Source organism: Engystomops pustulosus, chromosome 1 (genome assembly GCF_040894005.1).
Source record: "Engystomops pustulosus chromosome 1, aEngPut4.maternal, whole genome shotgun sequence".
Classification (NCBI taxonomy): Eukaryota; Metazoa; Chordata; class Amphibia; order Anura; family Leptodactylidae; genus Engystomops; species Engystomops pustulosus.
The window spans coordinates 205211514-205232937 of NC_092411.1; the positions used below are offsets into that span (position 1 = coordinate 205211514).

Below are 21424 nucleotides of genomic sequence, written 5' to 3' on the forward strand. Positions count from 1 at the left end.
CAGGTTTCCCCTTCAAACCTAAATTCACCAGTTCATGTCTTTCACTTGTTAAATTAACAAAACTCCACATAAAACCTCCTCAAAGCTGATTGTGATGCAGTTGTAACTGCAACGTGTGACTGCACCCTGACAGTGTTATCCTGCTGCTGCCCCTAACACTCTCCCAAAATACTTTAAGGGTGAAGACACACGTGGCGTTTTTAGGCCGTTTTTAGTAGAGCGTTTTCAGATTGGAAAAAAACGCATGTCTTTTTTGCAAACGCATGCGTTTTTGACCTGTTTGAATTAAGATAAATGGTCAAACCTGTCAAAAACGCAAAAGACACCAGAAGCTCGTTATCCATCACATGCATTTCACTGGAAACTCATGTGAGATCAAACCTAGGCCCTTCCTACTGCCCCATGTGAACAGGCCCCAAGGAATGTCCTCACAGAGCCCCCAGTAACGTGCCCCACGCAATTCCCCCCGTCATGTGCCCCACGCAATTCCCCCCGTCATGTGCCCCACGCAATTCCCCCCGTCATGTGCCCCACGCAATTCCCCCCGTCATGTGCCCCACGCAATTCCCCCCGTCATGTGCCCATATAGATCCCCCCGTCATGTGCCCATATAGATCCCCCCGTCATGTGCCCATATAGATCCCCCTGTCATGTGCCCATATAGATCCCCTTGTTATGTGCCCATATAGATCCCCCTGTCATGTGCCCATATAGATCCCCCTGTCATGTGCCCATATAGATCCCCCTGTCATGTGCCCATATAGATCCCCCTATCATGTGCCCATATAGATCCCCCTATCATGTGCCCCATATAGATCCCCCTGTTATGTGCCCCATATAGATCCCCCTGTTATGTGCCCCATATAGATCCCCCTGTTATGTGCCCCATATAGATCCCCCTGTTATGTGCCCCATATAGATCCCCCTGTTATGTGCCCCATATAGATCCCCCTGTTATGTGCCCCATATAGATCCCCCTGTCATGTGCCCATATAGATCTTCCTATGTTCTCCCTCTCACCTCACCCCTGCAGCTCCGTGCACTGCTTCCCCTGCAGGTCATGTGATCGTGACATCATCACAGGTCCTGCAGGGAAAGCAGTGAACACTAGGATCGTGAAGAGAGAAAGGAGGATGCCCGGCACCGGGACCTGATGTCCTGCTGACAGGTAGATACGGGGCACCAGCCAAAAGATCCGGGGCATGAACCCCGGATCTTTTGACCTAGCGACTCCCCTGGCGCAGTGTAATCTATGTGCTCTTTATAAATAATAGAATTATTATTTTAAAATTGGAAATGGTTATAGAGGACTTACTTCATCAGAAGCCAGGTACACACACAGATGAGCAACTTCTTCTGCCGTGGCCATTCTCCCAGTCTTTTGTCTTGCAAGGAAGTCCTTCAAGGCCTAGTCAATCACAGGGAAGAAAAATTATGACACATTGCAGCAGAGACTACAAAAAAGCAAAACTGTCTAGTTATAAAATACCAAAAAAAGAGTTGGAAGCTTACTTTATTGATTAAAAATCGCTCAAAAAATAGAGCATTCAGGCACTCCCTGACAGAAAAATGATGACTTGCATTAATAATCCTCACATTCAAACCTGTAAACAAAGTTGCTCATTTTCGAGGAATGCATACAAATGAATAAATACATGAATTTATATAAATGAAGTGCAAGTACATTCACATATGTATATACCAGGACCCAAGGGGGGGGGTGCTGCTGCCAATATTTAATAGATAATTGTCAGTATACATACTGGACTGAGTAGCCGAACTGATGCCCAAGTATAAAGTCAACGCATGTCACAAATCAAAGGCATGGGTCAGTATTTAATCCAGAGAAATTACATAGAAATTACATGTGGCAGCAACATCTTACCCATGGGTTATTGCAAGTCCCCTCCCAAACGCAGATTTCAGCATTACACGCCTTTCTCCAAGTGGCCCCAGGCGTTAAACAGGCGTGGAGAGGCGACTTGCACTGTGTAAGATGTTGCTGCCATATGTCATTTCTATGTTATTTCTTTGGATTGAATACTGACCCGTGCCTTTGTGGCATGCATGCACTTTATACTTTGACACCAGTCTATACTTTTGGTACTCAGTCTAGTATGTATACTGGCAGCTCCTTCCCCCATGGGTCCTGATATATACATTTGTGAATGTACTTGCACTTTATTTATATGAATTCCTGTATTAATTTATTTGTATCTATTCCTTGAACATGGGCAACTTTGTTTACAGTTTTGAATAAGTGAGGATCAGGGCTGATTCTAACCTTTTTGTTGCCTGAGGTGAAAATTCAAATGCCCCCCCCCCCCCCCCCCCCCCCCCCAACCTACCCCTGATCTTCTGCTATATTCAGCTATATTGGTGAATTTACACACAAATTATTAAAAAGCAACTTCAATACAATCATGGCCAAAAGTTTTGAGAATGGCACAAATATTATATTTTCACATAATCTGTTGTCCTCTGGTTTTTATGTGTGTTTGTCAGATGTTTTTATCACATATAGAAATACAAGTACAATCATATTATGAGTAACAAAAGCTTTTATTGATAGTTAGAATGAGTTAATGCAGCAAGTCAATATTTGCAGTGTTGACCCTTCTTCTTCAGGACCTCTGCAATTCTCCCTGGCAGTTCTCAATCAACTTCTGGACCAAATCCTGACTGATAGCCGTCCATTCTTGCACAATCATGCTTGCATTTTGTCACAATTTGTTGGTTTTTGTTTGTCCACCTGGCTCCTGATGATTGACCACAAGTTCTCAATGGGATTAAGATCTGGGGAGTTTCCAAGCCATGGACCCAAAATCTCTATGTTTTGTTACCTGAGCCATTTAGTTATCACCTTTGCTTTATGGCAAGGTGCTCCATCATGCTGGAAAAGGCATTGTTGATCACCAAACTGCTCTTGGACAGTTGGGAGAAGTTGCTCTTGGAGGACATTCTGGTCCCATTCTTTATTCATGGATGTGTTTTTAGGCAAGACTGTGAGAGAGCCGATTCCCTTGGCTGAGAAGCAACCCCACACATGAATGGTTGCAGGGTGCTTTACAGTTGCCATGAGACAAGACTGGTGGTATCGCTCACCTTGTCTTCTCCGAACAAGCTGTTTTCCAGATGTTCCAAACAATCAGAAAGGGGATTCATCAGAGAAGTGGCTTCTTTGCTGCCCTCCTGTACACCAGTCCTTGCTCCAAGAGTCTTCGCCTCACAGTGCGTGCAGATGCACTCACACCTGCCTGCTGCCATTCCTGAGCAAGGTCTGCACTGCTGGTAGCCCGATCTCGAAGCTGAAACACTTTTCAAGAGACAGTCCTGGCACTTGCAGGTCCTTCTTGGGCGCCCTGGAGCCTTTTTGGCAACAATGGGACCTCTCTCCTTGAATTCCTTGATGATGCAATAGATTGTTGACTGAGGTGCAATCTTTCTAGCTGCGATACTCTTCCCTGTTAGGCCAGTTTTGTGCAGTGCAATGATGACTGCACATGTTTCTTTAGAGATAACCATGGTTAACAGAAGAGAAACAATGATGCCAAGGACCAGCCTGCTTTTAAAGTGTCCAGTGGTGTGATTCTTACTTAATCATGACAGATTGATCCCCAGTCCTGTCTTCATCAACACCCACACCTGTGTTAATGGAGCAATCACTGAAACAATATTTGCTGCTCCTTTTAAGGCAGGCCTGCAATGAAGTTGAAATGTGTTTTTGGGGAAAAAAAAATTTTCTAGGAAAATATTGACTTTGCAATTAATTGCTGTTAAGCTGATCACTCGTTATAACATTCTGGAGTACCGTATTTTCCGGACTATAAGGCGCACTTAAAAGCATTGGATTTCCGTGGAAATCCAAAGTGCGCCTTATAGTCCGGTGCGCCCTATGTATGGCGCTGGGCACAGGGCAGCGGACCATACTTACATAGGTCCCCGCTACCGGAGACAGCAGATCTCCAGCGGGACCTGGAGCGGGGACCTATGTAAGTATGATCCGCTGCCCTCCTCCACCTCCCCCTCACCTTCCCCGCTCACCTTCCCCGCGTTCCCCGTCGCGTCTCGGCGTCGCGTCCCGTCGCTGCATCCCGTCGCCGCGTCACGTCATGTCGGCTCTCCGCCACACCTCCGCCACGCCCCCGGACCCCGCGCCTTATAGTCCGATGCGCCTTATATATGTAATAATTACATATATAAGGCGCATCGGACTAATGCGCCTTATAGTCCGGTGCGCCCTATAGGGCAAAAAATACGGTATATGAAAATTGCCATTATAAAACCTGATGCAGTAGACTTTGTAAAAATTAACATTTGTATCATTCTCAAAACTTATGGCCATGACTGTATGATTAAAAATGCTGAGCACATCACTAGTCAAGTTCGGACCATGGAAGGGTTCCGTTTCAAGGACCAAACCCACTCCTTGGGATGGGACTCAGAGAACCATAAATGATATATATGATATGATGATATATAATGCATAGGGGACCTGCCTCCCTTCTAAATGACAGAAAGGACACTGAAATGATTACATGTCAGCTCTGCTGAATATCAGAAGAATGGTCTGAACTCAGCAAGTGTGGAGCCGCCCTCACACCCCGCACCTTTCACCTATCCCTTCCCATTTCGGCTTCTGAACCAGGTCTACAGAATGGCAGGAGACCAAACGGACCTCTGGATGTTGGTAATTTACTGTACTTTATCCTTCGGCTACAATAAACAGATATAATAGTTCTTAATTGTATCTGCAATTAAACTGTATTATTAATCCTGGTTCTTATGACATTCCAACATTTTTAAAATTCAATTGCCATAGACACCAAAAAATTTTTTGTCTGGGGTTACAATTATAAAATATACAGTTCTGACTTACATACAAATTCAACTTAAGAACAAACCTACAGACCCTATCCAGTACGTAACCTGGGGACTTCCTGTACATGCTCATATACACCAATACATGCTCATATACACTCACAGTAATATACGCCAATACATCCTCATGTACACTCAGTTATAAACACAAATTCATGCTGATATATACTCACAGACTTATACAGCAATACATGCTAATATACAGCAATACATGCTCATATACCCTCACAGTCATATACAGCAATACATGCTCATATACCCTCACAGTCATATACGCAAATACATGCTCATATACCCTCACAGTCATATACACCAATACATGCTCATATACCCTCACAGTCATATACACCAATACATGCTCATATACCCTCACAGTCATATACACCAATACATCCTCATATACACTCACAGAAATATAAACCAATACATGCCTGTATACACTGTATATTAGCATGAATTTGTGTATATAACTGAGTGTATACAGGCATGTATTGGTTTATATTTCTGTGAGTGTATATGAGGATGTATTGGTGCATATGTCTGAGTGTATATGAGCATGTATTTGTGTATATGAATGTGAGTGTATATTACCATGTATTTGTGTATATGAATGTGAGTGTATATGAGCATGTATTGGTGTATATGACCATGAGTGTATATTACCATTAATTTGTGTATACAACTCTCACAGTCATATACACCAATACATGCTCATATACCCTCATGGTCATATACACTCACATTCATATACCCAAATACATGCTCATATACACTCACATTCATATACACAAATACATGGTCATATATACTCACATTCATATACACAAATACATCCTCATATACACTCACAGAAATATAAACCAATACAATCCTGTATACACTGTATATTAGCATGAATTTGTGCAAATAAAAGTGTATACGGGCATGTATTAGTTTATATTTCTGTGAGTGTATATGAGGATGTATTGGTGTATATGTCTGAGTGTATATGAGCTTGTATTGGTGTATATGAATGTGAGTGTATATGAGCATGTATTGGTGTATATGACTGTGAGTATATATTACCATGAATTTGTGTATATAACTCTCACAGTCATATACTCCAATACATGCTCAAATACACCACAGTCATATACACCAATATATGCTCATATACACAAATGCATGCTCATATACACTCACATTCATATATACACCAAAGCATTCTCATATACAGTCATACACAAATACATGCTCATATACACTCATCGTCCTATACACAAATGCATGCTTTCATTCACACATATCACATGCTCATAAACACAGATATACATGTTCATATACATTTACAAGCTCATATACACGTTCTCATTTACAGACCTGAGGGGCAGAAAAAGTGGCAGCTAATGGCCTGGTCTATAGAGTATAAAGGAGCCCCTGTCTGGCTCCTGCTATCTCACAGAGCTGGATACAGCCAAAAGCTTGTCTCTTTCACTTAGGACAGGAGAACGTCACATTACCCTCTATAGCCAATTCATTCACTGATAGCTAAAAGGATCCTAAGTAAATAGTATATGATCTGTGCAGAGGAAAGCAGAGAGCAACCAGCAGGAAATTCCGCTGGGTGATAGATAAGGTCACAGATAAGGTCACTTCCTAAATCATCCAGGCTGCCATTCTGCCGCCTCTGATATCTGCCACCTGAAGCAGGATTTCATCTTGCCTCATGGCAAATGCGGCCCTGGTGAGGATCATTAATGCAAGTCAGCAATATTCTGTCAGCGAACGCCTGAATGCTGTATTTCCAACTTTTGATGGATATCTGGTATTAATTCAATAAAGTAAACTCTGTTCCTTTTTTTTTTTTTAATCAAAAACCACATTGATCTATACTCTTTGTAAAGTGGCAAGGTTTAAAAAGCACCATATTAAAGTAAACCAATAGCTGGTATAGTCTAGTCTGTGTTTACACTGTCTAATATATAGCACCAATGAAACAGAAAAGTGTTCATTTTAACTAGTTATAGGAGAATAATTTCTTTTTTTTTACCTGTTCTGGGTTCGGTCTGGCTTGGATCCTCTCTCTCAATGAAGGGGTATCCACAGTTCCTAAATATAATCTATATTTTAATGCACTTGTGTGGAGCATTACAATGATTAAGAGAAATAACAATTGGAGGAATTTAGACGGGCATTGTTTAATGTTATGTTTTATTTTACATGTTTTAAACTTTATGCTATAAAATGTATTGCTTGATATATATTTGTACTTTGAAAATTGATATTATAAGCTAAAATCTACATCCATTGTAATACATGCATTGCAATATCTGTTTGTTTTTCTTTTATAAAACAATAAAAAGAAAGAAAAAAAAAAAAGAGAGAAATTACTGTATAATGTTAGACTCTTTTAGGGACATTTATCAGAGAATGCATGCCAGTTTAATGGTGTACAAGCCCTGAAATAATCCAAATTCCTTGTAAACTGCCAAAAATCTTTTCCCCATAAATAAAAACCAGGGTCACCGCTTTCAGCTCTGTACAATGAATTACCGTATATACTCGTGTATAAGCCGAGTTTTTCAGCACAAAAAATGTGCTGAAAAACGTCCCCTCGGCTTATACACGAATCAGTGCTACCAAAAATTTATTAAAAATGGACTAAAAAAATAATAAACTTGTATACTCACCCTCCGGTGGCTCCGATGCGCAGCGCTGCTCCCCCAATGTCATCGCGGCTGCTCTTCTTGCTTCAGCGTGCTGGGCGCTGCCATGTTCTTCTTGCGGGCGGCGCCTAGTATGACGTCAGCCTAGGCGCTGCCCGAGAAAGAACAATACTTCCGGGGGCAGTGCTGTATACTTCCGGGGGCAGTGCTGTATACTTCCGGGGGCAGTGCTGTATACTTCCGGGGGCAGTGCTGTATACTTCTGGGGGCGGTGCTGTATATTATAGGGGGCTGGCTGGCTATATACTGGGGGGGTGACCAATGCATTTCCCACCTTCGGCTTATACTCGAGTCAATAGGTTTTCCCAGTTTTTGGTGGTAAAATTAGGGGTCTCGGTAGTTCTGGTGGCCATATCTCTTGATATTAGCCAATTGGTGGGTCTCTACTTACTACTTGGCTCCTACATGAGTTGGGCAGGAAACCGCTGTATGTTGCCTCTAAATATAAATATTGAGTAGGTTGATGGCAATATGATGTAATAGAAATAGAGAATTTCAGTATATTTTGAGTCTTAATGAGAGGACTAAGAAGGCAGTTACCAAGACCAAATGGTTCAGAGTGGCAATTGATGAAATAATGTTATGTCAGGACATTGTAACCATCCTGCAACCCCTCCCCACCAGACTCTACACTGTAATGACTGCTGTAAGGTTAGTTATAGCTGCAGTTTCAACTCATATCCCAATCTTAGTGAAACATCAAGCTACTTCGTGTAGGGTGTGCAAGGAACAAAAAGTTTTTTCGTCTCCTCTCAATGTGGACAAACATTGTGCCTCAAATTATTACAAAGATGATGGATCTTTAGTTAGGAATAGGAACGCAAGGAAAACATAGCATTGGGAATCACAATACATCTTGTAAACAATATCTATAAATGATACAAAATATTAACCCCTTCACGACTCGGCCCCATTTTTCAAATCTGCCCTATAAGTGGTTATTGCTTTGGAACGCTAGAAGATATCCAGGTGATTTTTAGAGTGTTTTCTCGTGACACATTGTACTTCAAATTCGTTTAAACATTTGGATGATATCTTTTGTGTTTAGTTAGGAAAAAAATGAATTGTGTCAAAATGTTAGAAAAATTCTCTACATTTCAAGCAGATTAATTCATAACTTACTTTTCCCAAATGTCTGCTTTATGTTGGCATGGTTTTTTTTTTTTTTTTTTTTTAAGATTCCACTTATTTTACTACAATGTTATGAGGCTTAGAATTTGGGTGCCATTTTTCACATTTTTTGGAAAATCACCAAAACCTGTATTTAAAGGGATCTGCTCAATTTTAAATTGCCTGTGAGAGACCTAAATAATAGCAAGACTCGTAATTTATCCCATTATGGAAACTATTACCCCATTATGGGGTATTAAAGGGGTTATCCAGGTTTAAAAAATTTCTTATGGGAGGGCTATTTAAACACAATAAATTATGTACTTACCTCCTCCGGTGCTGCCGATGTCCCGCGCCGCGGCCGGTCTTCTCTGTGCGCCGGTTTCATTACAAGTGCGCACTGGGAGCTTCCGGCCGGCCGGATGCTCCCATGCGACACCATCTCCCAGCGCTTACAACGCTGAGAGATAGGGACGGATGGGAGGAGCCAGCGACATCGCGGACCGGAAGCTCCATGTGCACGGCTTCCGAGCCCCTTGTAAACAAAAAGGGGCACAGATCGAAGGGACCGCGGCGCGGGACATCAGCGGGGCCGGACGAGGTAAGTACATGTTTATTATGTTTAACTAGCCGTCCCCAGGTCATTTTTAAAACCCGGATAACCCCTTTAAAAAGCACTTTTATGAAGTTGGTTAACCCTTTAGAAGTTTTACAGGAGTTAAAACAATAGAGTAATTTTGGGTGGAAAATTAAACATTTGCAATGGATTAAATGAAAAAGGCTCCACAAAGTTTGATACCCAATTTCTCCCAAGTGTACCCATAGCCCATATGTGGTGGTAACCTGCTGTATGGGCGCACGGCCGGGCATAGAACGGAAGGAGTACCGTTCAGAGCAGATATTTATTGTCAAATTGTACAGGGGTTTTTTTTTTTGCAAACATAAGATTCAAAGATTCACTTTTCTGATACATAATATTTGGACTTTTTTAGCTAATTGATGAGATTTTATTAACTCTTTGTTGGTGGAGAAAATTATCAATTTTTGGTAAGATTGTTTTCTTTCATTTTTTGGCTGTACACCATACCATAAAGTGTATATATTATTTTTATTCTATGGGTCTCTACTAGAGATGAGAGTGCACTAAAATGCTCGAGTACTCGTTATTCGAGACGAACTTTTCCGGATGCAACAGTGCTCGTCTCGAATAACGAGCCCCATTGAAGTCAATGGGAGACTCGAGCATTTTTCAAAGGGACCATGGTTCAGGAATAAAATGTGTTATTTAATTGAAAAAGAATGTCTTCTCATAAGCTAGCAGATGTATGCAAACATCTGCAATCTATTCTTCACTGTTCCGCGCGTATATTATCTCCCGACAAGTTAGCAGATGTGAAGAACAGTGAATAGAATAAAAACAGTGAACACAGGATCATTTAAGTGAAAAACGCAGTGAAAAACACAATGAAGAATAGATTGCAGATGTTCGGCACATCTGCTTACTTGTCGGGAGATACGCTGTCCCGGGATCCGCTCCTCTTCTTCCACTGAAGTCTCCCCGGCGTCTCTGTGCTGCCGCTGCCCCCCGGTTTTGTTCGCACCGTTTCGCGTGTATCTTCCGACAAGTAAGCAGATGTGCCGAACATCTAATCTATTCTTCACTGTGTTTTTCACTTAAATGATCCTGTGTTCACTGTTTTTATTCTATTCTTCATTGTTCTTCACGTTTTTTTTAATTAAATGCTCGATCTCGAGCAGGGGAAATACTCGTCAACGAGCCGTTTCGAGTACCTGGCCGGGCAGGCTATATACTGGGGGATATGGCCTGGCAGGCTATATATATACGGAGAAAGGGGCTGCTGGCTATATACTAGGGGGCAGGGGGCAGCTATATACTGGCTGGAGGCTTATACTCGAGTCAAAAGATTTTTCCAGTTATTTACGCATGCTCAGACAGTTTACAGTCAGACCCGGAGGCTGCTCCGAAGAGGATCTGATTGCCCAGTAAGGCTACATTCACACGGTGCTGCGGAGAGGAGCAGGGGATGAGCGCCGCTCACTCCCGCCCCTCTCCATAGGAATATACAGCGCATGGCGCCGTATTACGTAAAGATAGGACATGTCCTATCTTTCTAAGGGCTACGGAGCGGTACGGTGCGGTACGCCGTATATACGTCCCCCATACGTTTGTGTGCATGTGGCCTAAGTGGCACAGGGAGAAAAGTGGCGCGTCTGTGTCATGCTTGACCACAGCATGTAAGAGATTAACATTCGCAATCGGAACTGGCTGTGTAATATACAGCTGACTCCCGCTGCTTATGGTACGGCTGTGTTTGTGAGCCGGTGCCAGAAGCAGGATGTAATAGAACTTCACGGTGCGCAAAGGGCTTCATATAAAAAACAATCAGTAGGAACGGTTTTCTTTTCATTCTAACATATCACTCATATCACTCACCTGGACATATACAATTACATCGAATTCCTTGCTCAATAAAATCAGCAGCAACAGATTTTGTCAGACCGATGACTGCAGCCTTTGAAGTGCTATATACACATCTATTTACTACACCTGGAAGGAGAAATAAGACTTATATAATTACTAGAAGAACAGTAATAAACTACACAATAAGGCTAGGGCTATCCCTCATTTAGGATCCCTGTTGTAAGGAATATATCATTCAGAGGGATATATCCTCCTCTTCCACCTCACCACCCTAAAATTGGGAGGAGGATTAAACATCGGCGGCAGCCAGTGCTCTCAGTTTCTCTGACTTATTTCCCTGGGAACCTCCCAGTGTAAATGCTCAGAACAGTCCAAGGATGCAGTTGCATCCCCATAGGCTTATTTGGGTGTGTAAATCACACTGCAGTAAGAAGCAGGGTGGAAACCCTGTGCAGAAGGAGGAAAAAGGATGCATCTGTCTCTCAGTATAAAGCCCTTACGGGCTTACGTCAGTGTGCGTGGGGCCTAAGTCTATAGATACATTCAGCTTATACACCAGCCAAGCTTCCGGTGTAGGTGCCGAATGTATCCAAAAATTGTGATGTGAATATTGCCTAATTGAACAGCAACTCACACAATACTAGTTCTGAAACCCCTGGCTGAACCACAAACTATATGATGACTGTCACTTTGCATATTTCTAAGTGATGTTTCGGCACGGAAGGAGATGCTGGACAATAAAAACAAAGGCATGAGTGACACATGTATACATAGCCCCACAAAACATAGGAGACAGTTTGGGTAGGCAAATCATTGTGAGGGATTCCTTTTAATGTCTACTCTTGGCGATTAAAAGCACACTTGCTGCAAATTTTAGTAATAAAAATAATGTGCAGTATAGCTGAGTGGGCAAACTCATTTGCAATTTCCACTTCAAAGTAAGTCTGATTGACCATGCAGATCTGTAGAAAGTGTTAGTTACTGGTCCTAGAGAACTCTTATCATAACTTGTGTGTGTTTTTAGCAGCAGCAGCACAACTATAAAAATTGATTTATAATGCAGGATTGTAGCTGAATATTGTGCACTGCACAGAAGGTTGCACTGCTATGCAAAATCTCTTTAGCTAGCGGCTCCAAAGCCTCTCCTCCTCCTCAGAGTTGACATTTATCAACTAGAAACCTGTTACAACTTTCATTCAGAGTAAAGGGGAGTGGCTGTGCAGCAGCTTGAATGAAGAGATGTAAGAATACAGCAGACAGAGGATTTTCAATGTGCTCCGGCCCAGATATTATCCTGGAATATATTTTTCAAAGTCCTGCTGTTACTAACAACAACACGAACAAAATATTTGGTTACAAAAGGGTTACTGCCTGTTCCTGAAGTTTTGCATGGTCAATCCCCTTTAAGATGGCTTAAGAAAAGTAATTAAAACACACACACACACATCAAAACTATGCAACTTGTTAGTTATATTGTAGGAAAATTTATTTAAAAAAATATCATTCAAAATAATATTTTATATATATTTATTATGAATACCTTTAATACTGGAGGCTACTGAAGACATGTTGATAATGTTCCCTGATTTTTGAGCAAGCATCTGGAAAAAAAAATAACAATTACAGTAAAACTAATGTTCATAATGTAAATTATACAATGTATAACTTTATAACCTCCTAACGGGCCCTGCATAGTATATTGTCTCCTTTGAGTTCCCCTCCCCACACAAAATTCTCCATCTGTAGCCCCCATCTTATGTCCCCTTATGTCCCCCACCACCTTTCGCCTCCCTTTCTTCAGCCCCCACCTTGTGCTTCACTTGATGTGCCCCCCCCTCATCTTCTGTCTACCTTTCTTTAGCAAATGTATGCCTACGTTTCTGCATCACCTCCCCTCATGCCTCCTTCCTAACTGTCAAATTGGGTTGAAACAAAGTCAAATACTCACCTTTCTGCGTTCCGGCTCAGCAAAGCTCCTATCTTTTCTTCTCTGCCATCACTATGCACAGCTCTGATGCCGGCAGGTGCAATGACCGGGGAGCCTACAGTTGACCACCATTGAACTGGTAGTTCTGCCAGTGGTAAATTGTTCTTCCCTTCTACTTTAAGATATTCAATTGAAGATGAAACATTACATTTAGCACAACATGAGTGAAAGAGCACACTTACTTTTGGCAGGAAAGTTTTGATCATGAGATACATGCTCCGCACATTAAGATTCATAGTGAAATCCCAATCTGCCTCCTCACAATCCAATATGGTTCCATGGTGAACAAAGCTGTAACAGAACACAGATTACAATATCATATGTACTGGACTACTTGAATGGTAGTCTACAACTGCTCCACATGGGGAATTACTCATCAGCAATAGAAATCAGTAGAGTAGGAACTGGAGCAGGGGAAATGGTCTAATCCGAAATGTTAACAAAAGATGATTGTGAAGATGGTATCAATGGGAGACTCTGATTGTGAAAAAATTGGAGAGAATTAAAAGAAGGCAACTGTGAGTTGAGATGGATAAAAATTTCAATTGGAAATGCAACTCTGACAAAGTGTAAAAAAAAAGTTTTTTTCTCATCTTTTCTCTCTGTGTAAGCCAAGGCTAATGACATGTGTAAATAAAATCAGATATTTTATAACTTTGGGGTGGTCAGCAGAATTTTCTTCTGTGTGGTCTGTTTTGGGTCAAGTATTTGTCCTAGATAAATATGCAGGATGGACAAAGTGATAAAAATAGCGAGTGGGGTAATAGGTTGTAAACAGTAGAGCTTCACAAATGTGGAACAAAGGATTCTGGACAAATTCAAGGCAATAACCCAACCCATTTTTCTATAGGCTAAATCTGTAAAAGAGTTTGTGCAATTTAAAAACCATCGGTATCGGAAATCTTTTGTCCTCTTTGCCATGAGGAATTGTCACTGATGTTATTGGGTAAATTATGATGACAGACAACTTATTTCTGTTGTTGTAAATATGTATTTTTTCCATATCTCTATTTTCTGTAGTTTGTTGCTGGAGCACTTTAATTTCCACTTTGGGGGATGAATAAAGTTTTATCCAATCTAATCTAATAGGATCTCATTTGAGACTCAAAAGTGATTAATACACTGTTATAAAATAAGTGTTATAAATCAGCTCACATAAGCGGTTAATAGTCATATATGCTTTCTTATTCCATACATAGTTTGCAATACTGTCTTAGGCCTTATCTGCACGTACGTATGTGGTCCATGAAATACAGACTTTGTGCTTTATCCCCATGGAACTACTGTCCTTATAAATAAAGTTAGTACATGACAGTCCAGTGGTTAGTCGGTGACTCACTCTATCACAGATAACTACGGTGTTGTAAAATCTGTTCACAGCACTGTGTTCAATTCATGGACTGATGTGAATAAGCCCTTAGGCCCCTTCCACACTTGCGTTTTTCACGCGCGTGCTTTTGACGCGCAGAACTTCCATCGCACTCTGACCCATTGTAATCAATGGGCTTTTTCAGACTTGCATTTTTTTCATGCGCACACGTGCGTTTTTTTTAACGCGCGATTAAATCTCGCCATTCTCTACTTTTGCAAGTCACGCGCGTGAAAAACACACCATACAAGTCTATGGAGATGCATCAAAAACGCATTGCACTCTGAGACACATGCAAGTGCAATGCGTTTTTCATGCATCAATTGCCATTGAAAAGATAGAGCTCAGTCCTGAGTCCTTTTCACGCGCATTATCTGCACGCATTGAAATTGCAATGAAAATGCATTAAAAATGCGCGTGAAAAACTGAGACGCTGAACAAACTCTGACTGAAAACTGATTGCACTCTGATGCAAAATGTCAGTTTTTCACTGACCAAACCCTGATCAGACTCTGACGTGATCTGCAACGCAAGTGTGGAAGGGGCCTTATACTTGCTGTAGAGAAAGGAGTTTATGATACTGACATTTAAAGGAAAAATCTTACACAATGGAATCTGAAAGATTATATTTAGAAACATGTAATTTGACTGGTCGGAGCAGCCCATTGTTTTATAGGGCATGAGACATATACTTACCCAGCTACATTGAAGAGCACATCAATTCTATCAATCTCCTGGCAGAGTTTTTCAATCTGCTCTTTCTTTGTAACATCTAATACTCTTGTCTGAATACCTAAAATAATTGTATAAAAATCCCAGTTAGAGAAGCATATGATAAAGTCTAGATTTTTATTTCTCTCTTTTTTTTTGTTTGAAAATTAAATACTAAACCCCAAATACATAAGGGGTCATTTGGATTTAGAGCTCATTCAGACGGCCATTATGGGGGCAGTGATCTGGTCGCATGATTTGTAACCAGATCACGGCCCCCCCCTAGACTTCTATGGCTCCCGATGATGGTGCGGTGAGCACATGCCGTTTACTATCAGTCTCCTTAGTTCAGTGATGGCGAACCTTTTAGCGGCCAAGTGCCCAAAAAGCAACCCAAAACCCCTCTTATTTATCGCGAGGTGCCCAAAAATTAAAGCAGTAACTTACTGCTCCCTGTTCTTTAACAATCATATTGGCCTCCTGAGGACAGCAACGCAGCAGAAAGATGGAAAAGGTGCATTATTTTAGCTTCTTTCCAGTGTCCCTCTGTAATCAGGGGGGCAGCAGAAGGTCCTCCAAAGAGAATTCGGACCTGTCTATTCATTCTCCCTCTTCCTACAGTCCAAACTAGCGAAGTAAGTATCAAAATATGACTGAAAACAGCATCTTTTAAGTTGCTTGGAACTGGAGGAAGATTCTTTGAGTCCTGTCTGGTGTGCTTGGGGTGATGGCCCGGGTGCCCACAGAAAGGGCTCTGAGTGCTGCTTCTGGCACCCGTGCCATAGGTTTGCCACCACTGCCTTAGTTTATGCTCCAACAATGATGTAGAAATATGTACATGTGCCATCTGCAGCCAATCAATGGGTCATTAAGGGCGTCAGTCATATGTTACAATCAGGATATCATAGCTGGATCAGGAAGTATAGAGATCAAGAACTGTAGGGCTTTAAACACAGATATAATTAAGTAAACACCAATTGAAAATAGCAACCTTCATATGATTCCAAAGATTTCAACTTCTCTTCATTGATGTCTGTTGCAATCACCTTTGCTCCTTCTTTAGCAAATGCCTATAGGTTCAAAAGAGAATAGAACTAGTAGTGTTGCTCTATATTAACCGGTAAACAATGCTAATTCATTTTCTTACAAACACACTAAATTTACAACAGCTTTTTAATGCAGGCAAAGTTCTAGAATGTGCAAAGTTTTGGACGAGTACGTTGAAGAAGACATCTACATATGTACCAACATGTGACATACTATTACTGAGACCCCCACTGATCAGCAAGTTAGGTCCTATACAGTGGATAGGACCTAACTTTGATTCATGGGAAAACCCCTTTAACTCGATGCATACAACCAGTATCAGGAGTCAGAACATAGATAGAGTGGAAGAGCAGGAGAGGACCTGGGAGCAATGAGAACTTCTCAGCTGTGCTTGCCGCTACCCGACCTCCTGTTAATTCTTCCATCAGTTATGTTACATCACTTATGGAACTGCTAATTGGACTCTGACTGTCAGCAGGCTGCAGACCGCAAATCATTTCTTGACAGGCTGCATGTGGCCTGTCGGTGCGGGTTGTGTAGCCCTGCACCTCCTTTTAGTTGAGATGTGGCTGCACTTCATGTACATGCTCAGTAGTGAAGTGCCTCTGCTACAGATCAGAGGAAAAAGGCACTAGGAATGAATGCCTGCAATTATCTCTGCATTGCTAGAGTGACCAGGAAAACAGAACTGTGGATTCAGAGTCATGGATTTGGAGTCAGAGTTGTAGTTAGGGAAAATGAGGAGTTGGAAGCTTTCTAACACCACAACCCTGCTTACAAACCCTTGCACAAGCTGACAGAATGATTATTCTGCCGTTACTGCTCTAAACTGCAAGCGGCGAGCATTGTCCCATGTGAGTTTTTTGAAGGTAAAAGGTTGCAAAAAAGCCATTTAATGCCTTTTTACTACCACAAACATGTAATTGATATACAATTGATAAAAGGTCTCCCTACAAGTTGAATAAGAACGTCTGATACCAAAACCCATAATGCTATAAATAAATTACCTCACTGAGATGATGTCTCATCACAACACTGACCATACTAAATACACTGCAACCAACCAACTACAGCCAAACATGGTGATCATCACATGACCTGCCCAGGCATGTGATGAGGAAATGTGACCAGCGGCCATCTTCTGTTTTGTGCCTCCTCCACAGGAAAAAAAAAATCACAGTAGCATTTTAATTCTATATTACAGTGTATGTCAATGGCATTTTTCTGCTAAGGGGAGCAAAATTATACATATATAACAATGTATATATATTATATATACATATAACAACTAATTACATATAAGCAAATTACATAATAGCTTATATTTTAAGTACCCATTAGTTTATGAATTATGCTGATTCCTGGAATACCCCTTTACCACCACATAATGTGATAGAGATTATCCTTCTAGAAAACCATGTGTCAAATGCAGATGTCAGGCCACAATACTCAGAATATATTTATATGAAATTAGTATTATTTTGAGAAACTTTATGTGAACGTTGTGGTAAATGTTTCACCACAATGTACTGGACATTTATAACTATTGGTAAAGATACAGATAAAACAAGATGATAGACTGGCTCTTGACTGGAAGACTTACAATGGCAGCCGCGTGTCCAATTCCCTGAGCTGCTGCTGACAGCAAAATGACTTTTCCATCTAACCGACCCATTCTATCTAAAAAATATTAACAGAATGAATTCATAATTACACTGAAAAACATCTGTATGCACATAAAAATCCCTGCATTGCCACTGTGGTGAGCTGAGCAGTGGCTAAACATGAAGGGCCTAGTAGTTGGCAGATGTCTGGCACTGTATATCTCTCTGGAGGGCTTTAAAGGGGTTGGCCACTTTACCTCATGTTTTTTGTAATCTATGCGCAGGGGGCAGGATATTAGGCAATTGACCAATATACATCTGCAGTTGGAGGATCATGTGATCTCTAACTAGCGATTATTCATCCTCCATCTTCAGCCATTTTATGGACATTAATGTCTGGCTGATGAGGCTTCACTTTACACATCAAGAAAGCAATACAGAACTATTACTAGATGTATATTGGTAAATTACCTAATATCCTGTCGCCCACAAATCACATAAAACACGAGGTAAAGTGGCCCACCTCTTTAAGTTTGGTGCCATTCACCTAGAAACTTAAACATCATAATACAATTATTCTCTGGATTGATACAGCGAGTTAGAGGGACCAGATTTTACCTCATTAAAATACTCAGGTAGGGTAGAAAATGTAATTTCTATAATTATATAATTTATGTGAAATCTCAGCCTTTTACCTGTAAAAAAAATCACCTCCAGTCATGTGAAAATGATCTGAGGAAAGTCATATTTTGCCTGAGATGAAGTCACTTCTGATGCCCCATTTCCCCGGTTCTATAGCACCTAGAAACATGCTTTTGGTATTAAAGATAATAATCCCATGTTTCATATTGTATCAGGTTTGTGGTTCTGTGATCTAGTAGTTGGGAATTAATGACAAAGTTGGAAATGAAAGATAAAAATCCAATTACAGCCTTTTTTAACTCTAGTTCTGTAGTGCACAACCACAAGCCTGATGCTCATCTTTAATATGAAAACAGCGGCGTGCTTTAAGGTACTACAGAACCAGAAAATAGAAGCTACCGTGTTTCCCCGAAAGTAAGACAGTGTCATACATTCTTTTTACCCCCAAAAGTCCCACTATGTCTTACTTTCGGGGTATGTCTTATTGGAAAAAGTTAAGGAAACTTTACATGGTGCATTTTGTGAATTGCTTACTTGGTACCGTAATGGCGATCGGATCAATTCCTCTGCGGTGCTGGGTAGAGGTGTGGCTTCTTCTTCTTCATGGAGGAGCCGCTGGTGGCCCCTCTGATTGGCCCAGCGGCTCCTCCATGAAGAAGAAGAAGCCACACCTCTACCCAGCACCGCAGAGGAATTGATCCGATCGCCATTACGGTGAGGGCACTGAAACTGCGTGTTTTTGTATGTTGTCCATGGTCCTGATGAACCACGGACAGCATTACTGCTGCTCCAGCGGCCTCCACATCCCTCCGCTCATTCCGCTCCAGATCAGTCTGCATCCCGCTCTAACCATCCGCATCCCGCAGTTAATGCAGCTATAGGTACCAGTACTATGGCTTATATTTTTCCAACGTACAGTTTACTATGTCTTACTTTCGGGGTACGTTTTACATTAGTCGACCCCCCCTAAAACCCCCACTACATCTTACTATCGGGGGTGTCTTACTATCGGGGAAACAGGGTCATACATCTATGACTCTCCCACTGCAGCCTCCAAACTTGACCTAAGGCAAGATATGACTTTTCTCGGCTCAGTTTCATAGGATTATGGGGGAGATTTTTTTATAAGTAAACTGCCAATTTCACAAAAATGAGTGAATGCTAAAAAGTACAATACAACCTGAGGGGGCTAGTCATTCAATAGGGTAAAATTGGTTTAAGTTTTACTACTTTTGCACCGTTAAAAAAAATGAAACATTTTCCTTTAAATATTTTTGTTGGCTTCCAATACCTCTGACTTCTTTAATAAAAACCATGATACCTTTATCAGTACCATATTGGGAAAAATTTTGGTTTTTTTTTTATAACTTATGTTTTTTTTTAAAGTAATGGACAACCAAAAAAAACTTTTATTTTTCATATTATTCATAAATAATGTGGCATTTTTATAGCATGGGTTATTATAAACAGTTACCACACACTTTTTCACACACTAGTCCTTCAAGGAGACTTTAATAAGCAGCTGTTTGATTCTTATAACTCCACTTATATAATACAAAGTACTAAACTGTATTATCACTTCATCCGGCATGCCAGATTTACATTATTAAAAATATTGTTATTAGGCCTGGCACCAATACATGTGCTGTAAAATGCCTGTGTATCAGAAAAAGTTCAGAAATGTGTGGGCTGTCACTTCCTTGCTACTGACTATTGCCACAGATCAAACTTAAAGGGGTTGTCCACTTTAAGTAAATCATAGATATAGCATAATCAGAGCTGTGTGATATAAGCTGTGCACCTGTGTGACATCACATAACAATGGGAAGATTTCTATCCACTGAAAGTAAACAGAAGCTTTCTATAGAAAGACAGCAAGCAGATATCTAGAAAAGTGTAAGGAATTGATACAGAAAGTATAATGGAAAATTGTATAACTTTTCCTTACACAAAGTATAATATTTATTTGCTGAAAGTGGACAATCCCTTTAAGCTGCAGAAGATCTACCCAATGGACTATAATAATGTTGCTTTTATCGCATACTACACAATGTTCAATAAATCCATCACTGTGAAACATATAGGTGCTATATTATACTATGGGAGATGAACTCCAAAGTTTAAAAATATGATCCAGACAAAATGCTAATGAAATACAGTAACCATATCGATAGCTTCATACATTCACAAGACTAACAGCTTAGCAGTCACTATTACTAGACCCAGGAGCTTACACAAAGCATGCACTCCACTAGTCATACGCATCTCATTACTGCCAGGGTATGTCCATCTGTACATGGCTTCTCTAGCGCCGGTACCATACAGACTATACGGTCCCTGCTATACAAACCTGTGCACGCGGGCCCAAACGAGCTTTGGACTGTCAGCAGTCACCTGACACAGAACAGCCAGTCTCTGCTGAATCAGCAGGAGGAGAGAAGGTCCTTACACACGTCTCCGAGGGACGGCCGCCACCCAGTGTTCACAGATATTAGTACGCTACAACGGACGCACGGAGCTGGTTTTGTTCTCTGGTAACAAGTGTCTACGTTCTATCTGTGTCGCGTATTTGATGTTAGTGACTACATCCACCGCTAGGGGGAAATAAATACCTATAGATTGACACACAAACTGTTGGATTCACTATGAGCTGCAGCGGAGCGCCACCTGGTGGTAGGTAGGTCTGCAAAACCAGTAGTGTGCCCTGCCTCCTCTGTGGTATAGGCGGCTGCTATATAACTCAGCTTTTCTAATACCCAAGTGAAAGATCACAATAAAAAATGACATATATTCATATGCTTATTGATAGCGTTCACAATGGCTTCAGATTAATTGATATTAGTTTACACGACTAGATAATATGTTTTTTTTTTTTTAATGGTCTCAATAAAGAGCAAATACATTCCGCCCTCTATTCATTTGATA

The 21424-nt window shown here is 41.0% G+C and overlaps 1 protein-coding gene across 3 annotated transcripts in view; it reads right to left on the reverse strand.

Moving 5' to 3' along the window:
• BDH2 (3-hydroxybutyrate dehydrogenase 2) overlaps positions 1-21059 on the reverse strand; it is a 28856-nt gene extending 7797 nt beyond the window's left edge. The window contains exons 1-9 of one of the 3 annotated variants that reach the window (XM_072118797.1): positions 20850-21059; positions 17857-17929; positions 16198-16276; positions 15192-15288; positions 13309-13417; positions 12680-12740; positions 11152-11265; positions 6911-6969; positions 1316-1408 (exon numbers count right to left, since the gene is read on the reverse strand). In XM_072118797.1, coding sequence (XP_071974898.1) covers positions 1316-1408; positions 6911-6969; positions 11152-11265; positions 12680-12740; positions 13309-13417; positions 15192-15288; positions 16198-16276; positions 17857-17928 — 684 coding nt within the window. In that variant the 5' untranslated portion in view covers position 17929; positions 20850-21059. The other 2 variants (XM_072118788.1, XM_072118778.1) reach the window with 2 other exon arrangements.
• Between the last annotated feature and the right edge of the window lie 365 nt (positions 21060-21424).